General features: G+C 30.5%; 1 protein-coding gene across 1 annotated transcript in view; it reads left to right on the top strand.

The window, feature by feature from the left end:
* LOC129968252 (gonadotropin-releasing hormone receptor-like) overlaps positions 1-20,531 on the top strand; it is a 192,909-nt gene that overhangs the window by 152,622 nt on the left and 19,756 nt on the right. The window contains exon 2 of the mRNA XM_056082106.1: positions 6,100-6,283. Within this exon, the coding sequence (XP_055938081.1) occupies positions 6,100-6,283 (184 nt within the window). The remainder of the gene's footprint in view (positions 1-6,099; positions 6,284-20,531) is intronic.

Raw genomic sequence — 20,531 nt, 5'->3', positions numbered from 1 at the left:
TTTGTTGAAGATTTTTAATAACAACTTTCCATTTTGAGTGATGTTGAAATCGCTTCCAAAAACAAGTGTGAATTTCTAAATAAAATGTAAAGATGAAAGCGAGAATACAACATGTTAAATTGGCTTTTTGAAATGCTTACTTGTATTTCATCGTACGGTTAATGATTTGAAACTTTTTTCTTGACATTTTTTTAAGATAAGCCCTTTTAGCTTAATTTCATATACTGAAGAAAACTTTTAGATATAATATCAGTTATTATTTTTTATTCATTCTGGTGCTTTTTATTTTATATTGAAAATTGAAATTCTATTTAAAAAAATATTGATGTACCATTTCTCTCCGTTAAAAAAATCAGCTGGCATTTTTAAAAAAATTTCTTTTGTTGAAGATAAAGTAATATAATTTTCGAAAATTCAATCTCGAGATTTTGGTAAATTTACACGTTTCAAATTCGTAAAACATATTCTAGGTTAACAACATATTTTGTATATCTGTGACGAAAATAACTTAAACGAAATTTGAAGTAGATGAATGTAATTTGTTAACAGTCTTTACACCAAATATGTAGATTTCTATGAAATTTTGTGGAACGCTTTACTATGCATAGCTTTGGACCTGAATTTGGCATATTGTTATTTCTTGAATTGTACATACTTATAATGAAGATTTCTTAATTTTTGATTATATTTTTATTAATTAAAAATTAGTCAAAACTAAACTACTAACTCAATAATTCGAAGCATATCATTGCTCAAAAAAATTTATACAGACTTAACCCTCTGACTGCGTAATTCTTTAAAATCACTATTTAGATGCGATGTTTGCAAATAAGTTCAAATATTTTTCAAAGAAAGTGAACTTAAAGTATATTTTACTCAATAATAATATAATGCAATAAAAATCTGTAATCGTAAAAATAAACACTCTAAACCGCAAAAAACGCTGGATGCAACAGAAAATGGGCTGATTGACAACCTGCGTAAATCGAAGGATACGCAGCTGGAGGATTAAAATTCAAAAAATTAGTTTTCCAACTAATACTAATTCCATTTTCTTGATATTTATTTATTTAATTTTAACAATTTTTTTCAAAAAAGACGACTTTTTCGTTTTCTTAAGCCGGCAGTTTTCTTTTCATACAAGTTTAAAAGAAAAATTGAGATTTCTTAAATTTCCATCAACAGAATATTTTTTAAGATTATACAAATTAAATAAAATCAGAAAAGATCTTTATTAGCTTTAAAAGCTAATATGACTAATTTTTTAGATGTGAAAGCGAGTGAAAAGATTGGACATTTTGAGAATCAAAGGCCAAATAAAACAATAATAAATTCACTCAACTCTCCAATACACCCCCTATGATCTCTGAAAATTTTGGTAATCATCTATTGAATAAAAAAAACTTTTATCTTCTCTACAATTCCTAATGCCGAAAGGAATAAGCAAACCATTAGTCTCATTTTTATAAGTGGTAATCCGGTAAACTTTAGCGAATTATTGATTTCCTATCAAATAATGACTGCACTTTATAGCTCTGGCAGCAATTATTCTCAAAATATTCCCCACATTAAGCCCTTAATGTCCGTAATTCAGTTCACTAAATAGGGGTTTAGAAAGACCACCATAAGTAGTTAGCAAATTATGGATTAGTTATAGCCTATAATTATTAGCCTCTTATAGAATTACCTCAATTGTAAGTACTGGGTGTGCATTGAAACGTAAGCAAAATAAATTAAAAGTCCAATTAATATGTTATTATCTACAACTATAATTGCCGGCGTCCGGGCATAGGGGTAGCACCCGGGTCCAGGTCCTTGTTCGGGCGTGGTTGTTGCTCTTCTGCGTTCTATATGTCAAGTGTGTGAATGTGCCCCCCTGTAAAAAGAGGTTGTGAAAGCGAATGTGACGCATGAAGTAGCTAAGTCTCACTCTTGGACTTAGTTGGTGCTACTGAAAAAACAAGACACGCTCACTTGGCATAATTCTCTGATAGATAACTGTCAGCGGACTTGTAAAGTGCCATAAGTCACAACAACGATTATAATTTAACAGCTAACCGCCTTTGGCGATCAGCTCGCTCGCCAGAAATATCAATCACGTTCAAATACAGTCCAATATCTTATGCGTATCTTGATGTCCATTATTCCATCAACTAAGAACTTTTAAACCTCAAAATCTGATAGATAATAGAGTCTTTGTCTTAATAGCCTTACAACTGTTTTGTTATTATTTTTAATGAACCTTCCTAAAGGAATCGAGTCTCATGACATCATAGTATCATTAAAAGTGTAATTATCCGGTTCAAGTTTTAAAATTTGTACTCTTCTTCCTCTGTATTGTAACATTACTTTTTATTCGCTATATATAATACTGGTAAGACAATAAACAAAATTCTTCTTTAGCTTCCGGCAAAAGAAAAAATTCTCACTATGAATAATTTAATTAAATGATGAAAATGGTTTTAATTTGATTGAAAATAAAATATGTATTCAAATATTATATTAAAAGACATTTTTAAAGATTTTTAAACCTTGAAGAAAAAATTCTACGAATATTAAATTGAATTTAAAACAGAAAATAATTTGAAGTTTTAAATGATGATGATGTCGTGTCCGCGTTACCACAGAAAGGGCTTCTGAGTGTAAGGACCCCTGAACACCGAGGGCAGAAGTCTGACTTCTAGCTCATATGAAGTTGAAACACACACATTCGCTTGCACAACCCCTTTTTAAGGGGGGGGCACATTCACACACCTCACAGATAGAACACAGATGAAGAACAACCATGCCCGAGCCGGGATTCGAACCTGGGGGAACCCAGATCACGGGGAAAATGCACTACCCCTCTGCAAGGACGCCGGCAGAATTTTTAGATAATATAATAAAATCACTTTCTTCGAACAACAATAATTTTGGAGATTATTTACGGATGTATCGACTCCAAAAACTTCTCTTAAATTTTAATTTGTAGAATTCTAAGTAAAAGTTTTTAAAAACGCTCCTTGATGCATATTTCCTTCTACCTAAATATATTTACATGAAATCTGGAAGACAAGATCAAATGACTTTCTTTATAGAATTCTAAGACAGAGATAGAGAGGTTTTAGTAGTTAAAAGTAACAAATCGTGCTTGATTTTTTTGCATATATGTTACCGAAGAAGACAGAAATTAGTTAATGGTTATAGAGAAATGAAATTAGCAATGAAAATGATAGCAATATTCCCCGAAGTGTGTCGAGACATACCATTAGCTAGATGAAAGACAGAATATTTGATTGTAGTCTTGTACATTCTTAGTATTCTTACACATTCTTGTTCTTGTACATTGCCTGGATACGAAGATAAACTCTCGTGATAAGTGAGTAAGAAGCCAAGGAAATTCAGCTCGAGAAACTTAAGATGTTATCTATACTTATATAAAGCACAATGTGTGTGTATGTGTGTTGGCGCTCTAGAGAAAAGACCATTTGACCTGCAGCTACCAAATTTCGTACGTGTATATCTTGGAGGTCGGTAATGTGCACCTGCGGTCCCTTTTTTTGAAATTTTAATTAACATTTTAATTATTAATTAAAAACTAACTTTTCCACCAAAAAAATGTTCATTTCCCCACCGCCAAATGAGTAAGGCTTCAGCATTTTTTTCCCACGATAATGAGGCTTAGGCTTAACATTTTTCGGCGGATTATTTCAAACGATTCTGTTTATCTTCTCAATGTTTGATGCATTTAAAATGAAACGTTGTTAATGAATCTATCTTTCAGATTCATTCTGAAGTACTTTTGAATTAAAATAAAATAGAGTAAAGGAAATTAAAAATTTCTAATCTGCATAGCGTTACCCCAACTGGCGTAGAAAATGCATTAACGTAAATGGCGTTGAAAAATCACGCATGCAGTGAATTGTGTTCTGATTGTTTACATCTATTTTCAACGGAAGCGGAGTTGATTTAAATTATTTTTAGGTTAGTTGTAATTAAATTGTATTTATGTTAGTTTAAGTTCATCGTTTTTTAAGTTATTTTTTTACCTGTTTTCGACCGTTTATTTTAAATGATTCTGTTTATTTTCTTAGTGTTTGATGCAATTAAAATGAATCATTGTTAATTAATAGACCTGCTCATGATGAATCTGAAAATATTTTGTTGACAAATTCTTGAGATATTACATAAATTAAGAAAGATATTCTTTAGTGCCCATAAGGTTTAAATGATCAGTGACTCTGGTTTCAGTAATCATATTACAAAAAAAAAATGCTTTGTTTCAGTAAAAAATATTATTCTATTAATTGCAGATGAATCATTTCCACTTTCATTTAAAGCATAAATTCTACGGGAGCTAACAGAAAATGAGAGAGATACAGATTACGTTATGACTGAAGGCCTTTATATTATTATGAGTGAATTGAAATTTGAAGTTTTAAAATATTTTAATGAAGAAGCTATTAAAGTAGGAATTACATAAAATAGTTAATTATTAAAATTTTAACGAGCATTAAGATTGGCGAACTGGCTGGTCGCCAAAGGCGGCTAGTAATAAATAGGATTGTCTAGCATGAATCAGATAAGTTTACTGTTAATATTATTTTCTTTTTTCATTTAGAATAAACTATTCGATTTACGTTTAACATTTTATTTACTTGCAAGTATTCATTATTTCTTTATGTACAAAAATGTATTCTTAATGTATAATGTTATCCAACATTGATGGGCCGCGGTGGCCTGGTTGTAAGGTCTCGGTTTCAGAACCGGGGTGTTTTAGGTTTGGATCTCTATTCCACTGAAGAACCGTCGTGTAAGCGGGTCTGGTGCACATTAAACGTCTGGGCCAAACTTCCTCTCGCTGGCGTGTTGTGGAAAGGGGGTGCCAGGTCAGATGCTGTCCTCGTTTTCTGATCGCGGTTCAGAGTTACGAGGGCCGTCCCAAACTAGCCCCATTGTTGATATTAATATAAAATATTTGATTAATATAGTGTGGGCGTTAATATAAAAACTATTCAATATTGACTATCAGTATTTACCAAACTTCTATATTTGCGGTTATGAAATATAGCATTCAGCGAATATTTCCAACTTCTATCAAACAACTATGAGAATGTCGGAATTAATGGGAAAATATCGATCTTTCACAGAAACCAATTCACTGCTAGTTTGATTTTAACAAATAATCGCATTAAATATTGTTAGAGGAGATAAAGGAAAGAAATTGTACATCCACAAAGCGAACGCTTTCCAAACATAATCTCAAAATCTTTGAAACCAGTTTTACTCTCTTGTATACATTATATAAAGAAAGAATAGTGATCGTCAAAATCGTGACTTTGATGAATCTCCACTTTGTAGACCTAGCTAAGTTCTAAAAACACATTTCTTTTTTGTAAAATGACCGACTGTCTGTCAATCTGTGACAAAGATAAATCAAAAAACACTTTGAGCTAGACAGTTGAAATTTGGATACGGTCTTTACACCAAATATTCAGATTTCTATCAAATTTTGATTAAATTCTGTTGAGAAGAAATCTTTTTGTCCAGTATGAGTTGACACGATAGTTACAAAACGAAGAGAGCTGAATATATAAGATTTAACATCTGTCTACAACAAATCCAACAACAGATTAATTGTCTGTCCATCTGTATTTTCATAAACATGTTAGCGCGATAATTCAAAATCGCAATGACAATATATCAAATTAGATATGGGATTTTGTGACTACAAGTGCAGTTTTGTGTCAAATCTTCGTTTCAATCGGTTGTGAAAAACGTGTCTAAATCACAAATTCTATTTTTAGATAACATCAATATATGTCGGAGATTAATCGCCAAATAACTCGCCAAGGATGACACAATAGACTCCGTAAAATGCTAAATTCTTACCAAAAGTTAATATTCCGTAGCTATTTTACGCCAACGCCATTTAAGGCGCTATCTAGCATGACATCTTTATTAGAGAGTATGCTAGAAAGTGTCGGGAGACCAATACCGATGGGTGTTTTCTCTCTCTCTCTCTCTTTGCATTTTACCATTTTTTTATAATTGAATGAATTAGCAATAAGTGATGTATTATCAAGGCTATTTTAAAGATGATGTTTACATCTTTTATAGGCCGTCATATTCCGAGTGGCTAAAGGCCCTTTTATCGAAGACTTCTACCAGTGTGTCACGTACGGATTCTACACAGCAGCATGGCAAGAGCAAGTCTATACTTCATTCAGTTTGCTCTTCATGTTCTTGATACCCCTCGGCATCCTCATCACGACTTATTCCACCACATTCGCCACCATTGCGAGTAAGTAGACTTGATTTATTAACCATTTCATCGGCTGAAATGTTCTTTAGTTTATGCCAATTCAATACGATAATACATGTTTTAATACTGATTTTTTAAATTAAGCTTTGCTAATAAGTTCTGGTTATAAACTTTATATATAACGAGTAAATTAGTCATATAAGCAATATTTAATTGCAACTCTTTCAGTACTGAAACAGCTGAAAAGCCCTTTTAAGCAAGAGACAGTAATGGTCCAAAACGCCTGAATGTCCCAGCGAATTTGCGCCATCTCCTTTATTCAGTGGTATTGATTAAAAATCGAAAGCACAAGCCAAATTCGTTAGAACGACACTCTCTAAAGTATACGAAAACGAATATTGATTTTACAATATTCTATGATCCCGAGACCTAAGGATTTCTTAAAATTAGGTAGTTTAACAAATATATGCGTAATGAAAATCTATGGAAAAATGATTTGAGTTTACGTAATACTAAAATTAGAGAAACATCTATAATGTCACCTGTGATGTGGTTTCTCTTAGCTATATATCATCAATTTTAACTAGATTTTAAAGTTCATAAATGGGAAAATGATTTATGTAACATTAAAGATAAAGAAGCATCTATAATGTCACCTTTGATGCAGTTGCTCTTAAATGACACTGTTAATTTTAATTAGTTTTAAAATTTATGAAGGAAAGGTTCTCCATTTGTAAAGTTGAAAATGATATTAGTAACGGATAAAGAGACATGATATATCTAAGAATTATTTTATACATTAATTTCACAGATTTTCATAAAATAAATTTACATGAAGAGATTTTTTTTTGGTTATATTTCGCTTCTGTTAGTGTTTGTATTTGTTCAACTGCCTATTATTTCCTCGGAAACCAAAATTGCACAACAATGGCAGATTTGACTATACAATTTCATAAATATTGGTGCAAATCAAGGCACAAGTATAAGCTCGACGAATATTTCCAATTCTAAAGTATTATAACTTTTTTTTGTAGAAAAAAACTATACACGTAATTTTGATAAATTTTGAAGGCCTAAGAATTTTAGATGCATTTTTGGGGGCTAATATCAATTCTTTACATTTCGACATTGGACAAGTAGGAATCTATGTTGGTAAGTGTACACATTACTGAATATTCTACAAGAAAAACATTTACCATGAGTGTTTTCTTTCTACTTTCTGGTATATATAAAGTCCAAATCTTACGCAAACTGAAGACAAAGCGGGAAATATAGATTGCCTCGTAGCAACCTATCTGATAAGGTAGTTCCAATAATAAGCGCAAGACATCTAACAACAAAACCAAGGACCCGAAGTCAGCTCATTCATACTATAGAATACCAAAAAATAAAGCTAAAGATGTTTTTTTAGAATTAAATCAATGCGAAAATCAAAATTTAAGGCTACAATTTAAATCAGTTCAGACAATGGATGGCTTTACTAAATTTCGTTATTTATTCAACAGCGGCGTTGCTCATAAGGATGCCATAAGGATTGCTCATAAGGATAATGTATACATTTTATAGATATTTTTTTAATTCAACGCATTACATTGATCATAATACAAAAAAATTGGAGAAAAATGTAAAATTATGTTTTTTAATTACTGTTCCAAAATTGTTTAATGAGTAATTGAGGAAAATAGAAATTTTGTTAGAATTATGATATTTTTTTCTTTGCGATTAAAAGAAATATTATTTTTAACTTCAAATGTTTCATACGAATTCTAAGTAATTACATATTTTTGAATATTTATACCCATTTTTCATTCATGAAATATAAATCTCGATAAGGGTATAATGAATATGTGGATGAGAAATTACTGTATGAGTTGGAAGATTCTCATTTTTCTGGCGGTTATAGCTCCGTGGTGTAGTTGTGTATACCTCCACTCCAAAGACAGACTCTATCACTTATAAGAGGAATTGCATTGTGGGCGGTAATGGTTTTCAGGACTTTAACCTCAGAGTTTGCCTTCTGCTGTCTGGATAACTATCATTCACATGACACCAACTGGTCTAGAAATGTCACACGGTCGTGTTATCATCCTTCAAATGACGGAAAATACATCTTACGGTATGAATTGGGCTGTGACTGGTGATAGCCATTAGGACTAATACGGACATTACGAATATGTGGATGAGAAGCAATTCTTGTCCCCCTAACGTGTAAAAAAGATGTTGTAAAATCGAATTATTTTCACTCCAATAACGAATTTTACCTTCCCCTGGAGAGTTCGGATGAAGACCGGTGATACTTTAGGACTCTATCTTAGATTTCCCACCTTCCAAACAGTGAAAATGACCATTCAATGACGCTGGTGTCTGGGACAAGATGGGGATAACTCCTTCAAGCTAGATTATTTATACCATATGAAAATCATAAATAGGAATTTAAGCGCTCACTCCTTAAACCATAAATATAGTTTAAACTAATTTTAATTATCTAAAAATATCAGTTTAAATTTGGGTTTAATGCAACCTATTACAAATCATGCTCCAAATAACATTTTAAACCAAAGAGAGTTATTCCCTGAAACTATCCAGCATAATTTTTAATAAATGTGTATTATTAACCATAAACTATCTCAGAACAATTATTACAAAAAAGCCTATTAGAATTCGATCTTTATTGTTTTTTTTTGGCGATTAATAGTTGTAATGCGCTTACTACTCAAGGACCATGGATACAGAATGTATATTTTAGACACCTTTTATCCGGACAATTAAAATTAGAATTTGCCATAAAACTATAATTGTCTCAAAATCACATACCAAATTTCATATATGTCAATCATTACGATTTTGAATTATCTTTTAATTTTAACGAAATTTAAACGAATTCGTTCGAATGGAAGTCTGCCTGTATTTTCGTTTGTACAAATTATATAACGCAACTAGAATGGATATCAGCTAACAACTTCCTGAAATGTTTTCATGTATTCCTTAACAAACAAAAAAATATACCCCCTCCCCACATAAAGTTATAGACCTTGCGTAAAGTCGTGAATTCCACGAATATTCAGATTTTTATTTTCAGTGTTCCACACATAAGCATTTTGTACTTCGTAATATATGAAGAAAACCGAATGTGCATTTGAACAAACTATGACAAAGAATTACAATTATAATAACAAGATAATTTACAAAATTTAATATAATTCACTCATTGAATTATCACGTTCAATGCATGTAAAAATACAGACCGAAAGACGATCAATTCCCACACAGATTTGATACCAAATTTATTACATATCTCAACTATTAATGAGCAATGAATGAGCAACAACTAATGAATATAATTCATTAAATATGAGTGCAATTTTCATTTATCTAGTTCTCTTCCTTTTTGTAGAAATCATTCTGGAGTAGAAACCATATAACAATTTTTTTTTTACTTCGGACTTTCAATACTTTCTCTTGGAAAGTAAAAATTGCAAAAATAGTTTCAAAAATACTTAAAACTGTCAACCTAAGTCTACAAAATGCAAAAGATGCAGTAACGTTTCAGACATTTTATAGTACAGTTATAGAAATTTTATTTGGTATTTCATAATATTATTTAATTCCTTTATACGAAGTACATGTTACACGATGAAAAATATTCAGGGCATCAGCATAAACATATTATAAAGCAATAGAATGCCTTTTATTTTAAATAAATACTTTGTAATTTTTTTCAGTTGCTCTCCATACAATGTCTTCATGAATAAAAACAATCTTGTCAATATTTATCTACTTATTTTGTCAACTTTACCCTGGAGTATTGCTTAGAAAGCTATTTTATTGTTTCCCCTCGTCCTAAAAATGTTACCAAGTAAAAGCTAGCTTCCCTTTGTTTAAATGGATTTGTAGCCTTTCATTCCGATTACTATAAATATCTAATGGAATCGCAGTCCAGAGTTCAGTTCTCTAAAACTCACAAAAAAAAATTATTCTCAAATAAATATATACTAAAGACATATCAAATGTAATAGTTGTTTTTCTCTCTCGGTTCACTTGTTTGCTTTGTTGTTGGAGAAAATGTCATCTGGAATTAGTTGGAGAAAAATTTGAGTTATATGAAACATAAAAAATAATATAGTTGCGAATCTGTAATATCATTCATTTCTCTGCCAAATTAGTGTCATAAAAAAGAGATTTGCAATGATTCTTAATGGATACTGGATGGATTCCGTCTCAATACTCCAACCTTGATGGCAAGCTTGCTGGTCATTTAGTAAAGAATTTCTTGACATAGTCGACAAAAATGAGACTCTGGAAAATGCAAGAATTTTAGCTCAATCTTTCCCGCTTTGTATGAAAACTTCATAAATGGCTAGAACGATTCAAGCAATTCTTTCTTTGGACCGTTGATAGCGGTGTTATTGCTGAGCGTTGTTACTGTTTTTCAGACTACTTGTGTTTTGACTTTCTATAACTGTAGCTACTATATATGCATGCCTATATATATATATGCCAGAGGTTTTACTATATCTGCAGCGTGTTTTCTTGTGGAATTAAGACTGATTTTTCCATTATTCAACCAACTAGAATTCTTTTACCATACATCCAAAGAATGCTTTTCGAATTAGTACAGAGGTTGCTAATTACTATCTCATTTATTTGGTTAATTGCCATTAACACTTAACTCGGGACGTGCGGTCTGTCAGACCGCTAGCGATGGATTTTCTGTCACCTCTATTCTATTTTTAGCTCAATTGAATGGATTGACCCTGTAGCTTCCTGTTTTGTAACCTTTTTAGAGGTATGAGACGCGGGAGGATAGAACCTGGGACCTTTTAGTTAGCAGTCCAACTGTTCGTTACCAGCTGGTCTGCTAACTAGTCCAGCTTTAGTTACCAAAACAGCTGTTCGGGTAGAAGCGCTGTTACTGGCTTATATGCAATTCACCACAGTACTCTCCCTCCAGTGAGTCGAAGGGGAGACGAACGATACGGATGTTGAGTGGTAATGTATTGAGTTATTATTATTAGTAGCTGCTGTCTTAATGGGCCTGTACCCAGTTTGAATAGCGCCAAGCGTTATGGCGAGCGTGTGTGGGTGCTGATGCGCCAAGTTTGTCTGGCGACTTTGGGTTGCTGCGTCACGTGAGTCTGACGACTTTGCTGCGCCAAGTGAGTTTGGCGACTTTAGTTGCGGGTAGATGGCACCACAACAGCTGTATGAAGGTTGAGCGTCCAAGGTCACCAATAAAGGGTAAGCGATGCGCGAGGATAGAACCTGGGAGCTTTTGGTTAGCAGTCCAGTAACTAACCGATTTTACCAAAACAGCTGTTCGGATAGAAGCGCTGTTACTGGCTTATATGTAATTCACCACACCTTCAATACACGTGCACTTTTTCAACTGATTTCAGTAGATGCTTTTTTAAAATAATTCAGTTATCTCTTCGAGCGCGGTCTGTAAGACCGCATCTCCCTGTTAGTGTCCCAATGATAAACAAGGCTTAGCAGATGGCGCTAAAACTTGGGGCCCGAAATATCATCCAGTTTCCTGATCCTATTATGAAGCAGTGCTCCAGACACTTCTAAATGAAGCAGAAAGTGATTTTAGTGATAAAGATAATTGTACTGAAGAGTTTTTCGATGAAAGTTCGCATTGAACTGATTTTGATATGTATGTTCAAACATAATTAATTTTTCTATTGATGATGTATTTTGAAAAATTTATAAAATATATTAATATAAAAGAGATATATATGCAGAATTTATAGGTTGATTTTTATTTAGTTCTTAATCTGTATGTTTAAAATGCCCTAGAAAAACATGCTATGAAAGTCACACCGGTCGATAAAAAAAGGGCCAATTTTACCCATTGTCATTTTTTTCATTTTTCATATAAATGTTGAGTTTTACATTATATTGTCTTCTATATACCTTCATATACTGTAAAAATAAATATGATTTAAAAAGTAAAAAGTAATATGCTTTTTCAAGAATATTATTTATTGTAACATGTAATTTGAGAAGAAAATGTATGTTTCAACCCATTTACTTTTTTTCAATGATAATATATTTTGAAAAATTTCTAAAACATATATATATATATCAAGAAAAATATCTGCAAAATATATTGAGACTTTTTCATACTAATACATAATTTAGAAAATTTAATTTGAGTGTAAATGAAATGCGGTCTCGTAGACCACACCTCTCCTGTTAAGTCCTAAAATTTTACCTCCCCAGTTAAGGATTAATAATTTTTGAATGGTCAAATATAAGCATCCAGCTTTATATGCTCAAGTGACAACTGACATGTTGTGAGATGTGCGATTCCAAATGTCCATGTGTTTCCATCAAAAAATTCTTTTTAGCAGGTTGGATTCGACGTTCATTCACTGTTTGCAACTATTCCTTACTGGTGTGGAAGAGAATTTGATGCACAGATCTTAAAATTCTTCTTCTATTTACAGTTTCTTTCAATTCCCTTCCTTTCATATGTCCAAATGTTTGTGCAATGTTTGACCAATGTTTGTCGTCTTCAGTTTCCTTTGAATTAGAGTATATTTCCAATATGCTTCATGATTACACTTCTTAACTGATAGTAAACATATTGAACAGTCTGCTGAAAAGCATCAATAAATCTGATGACTTTATTTGTATGACCATGAGACGCTCAAGCAAGAACTGCCCCTTTTTGCAACTCGAGCACAACTCCCGATCTTGATGCAAAATTCCAGTTAATAATTAATGATAATTAATTCAATCAAAGTTTACTGCCTTATTATATTAAAAGAGCACTGCAGCAGTTGAACACATTATTCGAAAGTAGCAGCTCCATTTGTAACAGCTGAACGATTTTTACCCTCTAGTGTTTCAATAAAATTAATATTTTCTTAATGCCTGTAAAGTTTCTCCATGTTACAGAAGATAGTCGTCAGTACAGCTTTAGTCCGGTGATGGCATGTCAATTCAGAAATAACCAGTGCTGAAAAAATTATTTTACAAAAGAATACAATCAAAAATGCAATTCTTAAGAAACAGGATTAATTTTTATTTTAGAAAATTATCACCCAGAATAATTTCTAATAAAAGAAAATAAATCAATTCTCGCCTAAAAAAGGAAATCAGAAACAAATAATAACTTTCTAGAAAAAGGGAAGAAAAGCAAATCAAGAATGCAAAGGCGAGTCTTGCTTGGAAGAGAGGCAAAAAAATTGCGTCATGCAGCTGGCAATGCGCCAAACCTGATCAGCATTTAAAGCAACTAGCTATTACTAATCTCAACCGAGGAATCTTCGTTTTCGCATTCAGTTATTGCACAGCTATTACGTGACAAGCGAATTTCGATGTTTTCTGAGGCTGGTTTACGTGTCGCTCAAAATTGCGTCTCTCTTAAATATTGATTTATTTTTGGATTTCTGTTTTCTCCCCCCCCCCTTTTTTTAATTTTAGCTATTCACCAGATGCTTAGTATGAAAAAGTGACTAAACAAGCTTCTCAATCCTAAGATCATTTTAACTCAGATACCTTAGAATATTGGAATTTCCTTTCAAAGATGCGAACAAATTTTCCATCCCTTTCAAATATCGCAATGCAAGCCCACGTACTTAAAAGGTTATTATAAGAAAAGTTATTTCGCAAATGCATGCTCTGATATCCTTTGAGTTTTCTTACAAAACATATCTGTCTCCCAAACCCATCCGGGTGAGCTTCTCTAATGAACAAAGCAAACGTCTCGAGTATTCAATCGCACTTAACAAAATGGAGATGAATTTGACAGAAATATCTAGATGACTTTGGCGGGCTGTGTAGCTTCATTGAACGGGCTTTTGCAACTTTTCTATATAGATAGATTTAAAAATAGTTTTAGTTTATTTTAAAACAAGTTTTTATAAATCATTTAAGAGATATAGCTTTGAAACTCAAAGAAAATAATGCAATTTCTATAAGAACGTGGGGAACTATGATGGTAAACTCTCGGATTTTGGATAATAGTTTCTGGGTTCAAGAAAACATTTCGTATTACATATGTCGTACTAGCATTTACAGTCTCATATAACTATATTTAGTGAAGGTTTCAATAATGGTTATTTTCGTAATAATGGAAGGTTATTTTTCATAATTTGTCAATGATTTATATTTCAATCTAATATTATTTCCGCAAATTTTACGTCAGACATTAGGAAACAAGTAGGCACTTCTGATGTAAGTTCCATGAAACGAATCGAAACATCATTCGATGATATCTGCATCACCAAGAAAAATCTCATAAAGCAATTATTCTATTGTTATGCATCTATAATAATGTTTCCCTGTACAAATAAGGAAGACAGAATTGCAAATGCTTTCAAAGGATGCTAAATGCATGTCGTTTTAATTCTCTCTACCTTGGCAGCCATTTGGCGACTTTGGCTAGAAATATGAAGATTCTACAACAATTATAATGACATCTTTAGTAGAAGTTGATATCCAAAACTTCTACAAAGTTCTGTGCCCAGTCAGTAGAACTATACAAATGTGTGGCATTGAAACCTGGTAATGAAGAGAATTCTCTCTTTTGTCTAATGATGGCAGCTTTAGTTGACTGTGTTGAACTGTTTTCTACCTAACAAATTGCTGTCGCATTTGTTCTGAGTTTCAGCAACAGCTGGTCTTTATAGATGCGTCAATTGCGTTTTTGCCATTTCTGCAGCATGTTTTTCGTGGAATAAACCGTCCTCAAATTCATTCAATAACTCGTTCATAATTAACAACCACAAAATTGGACCAGAATTTGAGCCCTTTGGAACTCCCTGATTTTAATACCAAAATTTAGTTACCGAAAGTATTGGTCTTCTTGCATATTACACTTTCTAGCACCGTAAATAAAGTATGATTTTTCTTAAAAATATACGCAAGCAAAACTTTTTATTCTGTGTTATGGGTAAATATTTATTCAATCGTAATTTATAAGAAAGGTTTTTGAGCCAAAGAACAGCCATTTGTCAATGGTTCAATTGCTTTGAAAAAGAAAATTTATAATGCGTAAATTTAATAAAGTCTTTTAATAATTGATAAAAAAGAATATGTAACAAATTTTTCCTTCATTTTGAATGTATCGTATATTCGAAGATTTTATAAATGTATAGGGAGTTGAAAACTTATCTTACGGTATAGTATCATAAATTTTCATAAGCGAATTAGAAAAATATTGAGTGAATAAGACTAATCTCCTCGTATTTAATCTTTATATAGAAGAGAAATTACAATTAAATTCTCTGTTTTATTTCTAGCTGATACTATTTTCTTTCCTAATCATAGAAATGTTTTTAGTATTCTTTTAAACTACTAAAATTGGAGTTTGGAAGCCACATTATTATACAGGATCTGAATTTCAATTTTTTTTTCTAAGATAAGCTTTTTACAAAGCACTTTATACAGGGTATTCGTGGTAATCGAGAGGTAATAAACTTCTCGCATTCTTCCTAATAAAGACCTTATCCCCGTTCCCCGAATAAAAATTTTAAACTAAGCAAAGCCGTGAACTCTGAGAAATGCTCAGATTTTTATTTTCAAAATTCATAATCTGAGCAATTTTATGGTATAATGAAAAAAAAAATGAATATTCACTTTGACAACTTTTATAAAAAACTGATTTTTTTTCCACAATTATTTTATTCAGAATTCTGTTTTAATTTTATGTGATATTTATCTATGAAGTTGCATTAAATTTCTAAAAAAATATACTATAGGCATTTGCTTCAATTATAATACGCATTTTACTTGGAATTTCATACTGCACATATCTTTGTATGTAAAATGTTAATTTTATGCATGTTGGAAAAATTTCAATAGAAAACCAATAAAATTCTATAATAAAACTTCCTGAATGGCCTGAGATATTCTTTCACCAATTTTAAAGTTATTAAATGCCAAAAATAAACAGATTGTCATAACATGAACTAATTAATTGCTTCTAAAATAAAAAAATGAATTGCAGATAGGACATTGTAAGCAAATATGTTGAACTAATTAATCATGAAATCAAGTAATTTAGCAAAAAGGTATAAAAATTCTTTTGAATTTCTAAATTCCTTGAAAGATAATAATATTAATAGAATTCTCATATTTTCTACTAATTTGTTTTATGAAGATAAAATGAAAATATATACATAAAGATGGCTTTGCTTGTCAGTTTATTAATTCGATAAATTAATTTAATATTACCTTTTAATTGGTGTGATGGATCTTTAGTTCCTCTTTGCCACTTTTCGATCTATTTATAGAAAATGAGGTTGTTGATAATCAGAATTTTATTAATTTTTGGTCGTTTCTAATAAGGAAATAAAAACTTTATGTGGAAATTAGCAAGAAGATTTTCGAAAATAGGGAGAAAATTTATTTTGAACTTATTATAAAATTGCGATCGACATGTTTTGATTGTCAGAAGTTCTCATCATCATTTATTTTATTTATTATTTTCAAATATTAATATTTAAAAATTTCAATTCTATTCTAAATATTATTTTATTTTGTTAGCACTATTTTAATTGGTTATTTTTTTTCTTTTTATATATATATATATTTTTTTTATTTTATACTCAAAATTATATATCCATATAGATAATATAGCTACTATATCCTTAAGCTATAAAAAATCACTATCTATTCTAATTTTACTGTAAAGTGTAATTAATATCTAAAAAAATTAAAAATTAATTCAACATGATATTATTTTTTAAATGATGTAATGTTGATTATTTTTGGTCATATGATTTGATTTTTGATTATTTTTACTTATAAATTATTATTTTTAAGTGATTTAATTACATCTCAATATTTTCTAATATCGTTACACACTGCACCTGAGCTTCAATCGAGTAGATGAAACTATAAAAATAAGTGATGCAAAAAAAAATGATTAATGAATACTAGACAAAATTTTGTGCTGTAATAAAACTGATATTATTAAGAACATTTTTTTAAAAAAATTAGAGATGTAAAAATGGTTTCTGCTCAATTATATTTTCAGAAGCTATTGTGGGAAAATGTTAAAATGTCCAAAAATGTAATTTAAAATCTAATTAAAATTTCGAGAAGCAAACTCTCAATGTCCATTGACATCAATAAAATAGCTTCGTGCAATACTTGTTAAGGTCCGATGGTCGGCATTGTAGAGCCTTTTGCACAATTTTTATTTTCCGGTTACTTGCATGCGAAATATACACTGAGAAAGTGTCATGATCATCAACTCAAGATTATGACAAATCTCAAAGTTTCAGTTCTGCCTGAATCTAAAAAACACATTTTTACTTTCTCTATACGAAGTATAATGTATTGTAATCGCCACTAAATTCGAATTCGAGATTTTGACAAAACTCCAAGTTTTAGACCTCACTGAGTTCGAAAAACATATTTTTGGAAAATGTCTGTCTGTCTGTGACAAAAATAAGACAAAGATACTCTGACAGTAAGAAAAGTCCAGAACACTTGTCTGGTAAACTAAAGAAATGTCCAGAATCTTCTGAAACAGGAAATAAAGGAAAACATAACATCAAAGAATTAAATATTTACACATACTATGAATCGCATTGTTTCTAGCGGGATTCAAACCTACTGTCTTTTGATTATGAAACCAGTGCCATGACCATTCGGCCATGGAGATTCGACTGTCTTTTTTCAACGCGGCAATATATTAACTCACACCAACACACCATTAGATTAAAAAATTATGTAATAAAAAGGAATAATAAGTAACAATTTAAAAGCTAAATCCCTGTCTTAAAATCTCTAAAAGGATGTTACATAAATTATTTTAATCTGCATTTGGAATATAATAAAAGACTAAAATGTTTTCAGAATTCCGCTTTAAATTTATTTCTTGTGAAACCAGATATAACGAAAGGAAATAATAAATTAGGGATTATGTTTTATCTGACAATCTATATCTATTTAAAATGCAATGGGGGGGGGTGATAGTGTTAGTTATCACAAAAATCTAATAAATTTTATTCTTTAGCACTAAATGCATGTTGTTGCGTTCATTTATAAGTTACGCCTTTAAAATTGATAATAGTGATATCAAAAGAAATAGTTAAGTATTTTGTGATACTAAATAATGATAAAGTAATAGTTAGAGAGGTATAAATATCTCAAAACTCTGTGTTGTTAACTTGTTTAATATTATCGAAGAGATAAAATATCAAATAAACCAAAAATTTGGTTAGAAAGCAGTTTTATTAAATGCCGCTTCAATAAACTGTTGATTCCAGAATTGTTTTCCACTATAGTAAACTTCAAAAACTCTTATTAAAATAAATTCTTATAAATAAAAAATTAAAATCTGCTATAGCAAATTTTAAGTTATCATGTGAGAACATTATTTATTTTAAGTCACGTGGTATGAGTCCGACAGAAAATCACCGTGTTCTCATGTGGCTCATATTTAGAAATCACCAAAATTTTAAAAAGCAATGGTTTTTGACCATATGAAAATCAATTAAATTCCAAAATTTTTTTTCGAGGTCAGAATTTGTTTTCGTGAAACGCCAGTTTAAAGTGGTTTTAAACAATCACGTGACTATCAGATTACGCATGCGATATTTAGATATCAATATTAGATATCGATATTTAGAAAACGATATTTTTAATTCATCTCAAAATTTTTCGAGCTCCAAAATTCAAACTGGTTTGGAATGATTAGGTGACTATTGTATTGTGCAATCGTCAGCTTTCAAAAAAACGATGTTTTTTTTTTGTTGTTGTTGTTTTAATATCAAAATCATTCCAGCTCCAAAACAGTTTTTGTAAGCTAGGAAAATTGGATATATATATATATATATATATATATATATAACCAAATTAGTAAAAATACCAAGTTAATATAAGCAAAAAGAATATAAATAGAATAAAAAAGGAAGAAATTAAGAATCCGGCCTGAAGACTTTCTCAAGGGTCACCTTCAGGCAGATATTAAAACAAAAGATTTTTTTCTGCAGGGAGTCTGACTTTTATCCAACAATATTAGTAGTAGAGCATTAGCGCTCTTTAAATAAATACAATTGCATCTTTTTTAGTTTATTCAAAAATAATTTTTAATTTTTTTTAGTTTGTTTTCAGAAATTGGTTTTAATTTTAATTAAAATTTCATAATGCTTATATTTTTGATTATTTCTTATATATATATACAATTTAGCGTTCAATCCCATTTTTTCCCTGTGCTTCTTCGGGCGATAACTTCTTAAGATCCTGCTCTTTATTGGCCAAGCGGAAGAATCAGATGCATGGTGAACATTAGCGCCAAGTTATAACTTTTTGTTGGCGATAAGTCGCCAAATGTTACAATATTCTTAATCATTTTCTAATAGCTTTAAAAACAGAAAATGGATGCCTCAAAAGCGATAAATATTGGCTGGCTTTATATTTGCAAAGAAAGGAATTTTCTAATTCATTTTATACTCTCTTCTAAATAAGCTGCAGTTTTATATTTTTCTTGCAATTTCAACAATAAATTATTTTTTAAAGTTTTCAAAATTTAGTAATCAGTTAATTTAGTAATTTAAATAAATTTAGAATTCACACTAGTGACGCTATCCAGAAGTGAGAAAAAGCAATTCGCTTCCATACTATAAATGTTAAATTGATGAGAATATTATAAAATACTAAGAAATGCAAATTTATTTAGGAAAAAATTTTGCTTTTAACTATATTAATAAGAGAAGAATTTTAAATATTATTTTTATTAATCTCGTTAAATAGATTAAGATTCCATTCTAGTAATTTGAAATTTTACTCCAAATACTTTAATACTTTAAACTCTGAAAGCACAAACCGCATTTTAAAACCAATTCATTAACTGAATATTAGTAAATTCTATTCCTAAACTTCCTTATAAAAATTTAGATATTTATCATTTTGAAAGTTATTATAACAAAAGAAGGAGTCGTCTTTACATATTTAAATGAAAAGTTCAACCAAATCATTCAACTGTTGGGAAATCATAAGAAGTAAAAGAGACTAGTAATTAAGATAAAACGATTTAAACGAGTCTTCCATGAATTTAAGGCAGAGCATTTTGCATTTATTTTCTCGCTAAGTTGCCAATTGATTATTTTAATTAGCTAATGTGTTTTGTTCATATTATTTTTGTTCAAATCTAAATAAAATTAGATTTTTTTTTATTCTTAGAATAGGCTCAATTTAATTAAAAACAGATTATGAAGAAAGCAATCTTTTTAAAAGGTATTATTTAATTCGGCTATATCTTATTGAACTGTTTTGCTGTAGTTAAATGTGAACTGTTCAGAAATTTAAATTTTAAAAATAT

Source organism: Argiope bruennichi, chromosome 5 (genome assembly GCF_947563725.1).
Source record: "Argiope bruennichi chromosome 5, qqArgBrue1.1, whole genome shotgun sequence".
In the NCBI taxonomy this organism is placed as follows: Eukaryota; Metazoa; Arthropoda; class Arachnida; order Araneae; family Araneidae; genus Argiope; species Argiope bruennichi.
Note: the sequence above shows the minus strand (reverse complement) of the source record. Positions and strands in the feature narration are given on the sequence as shown.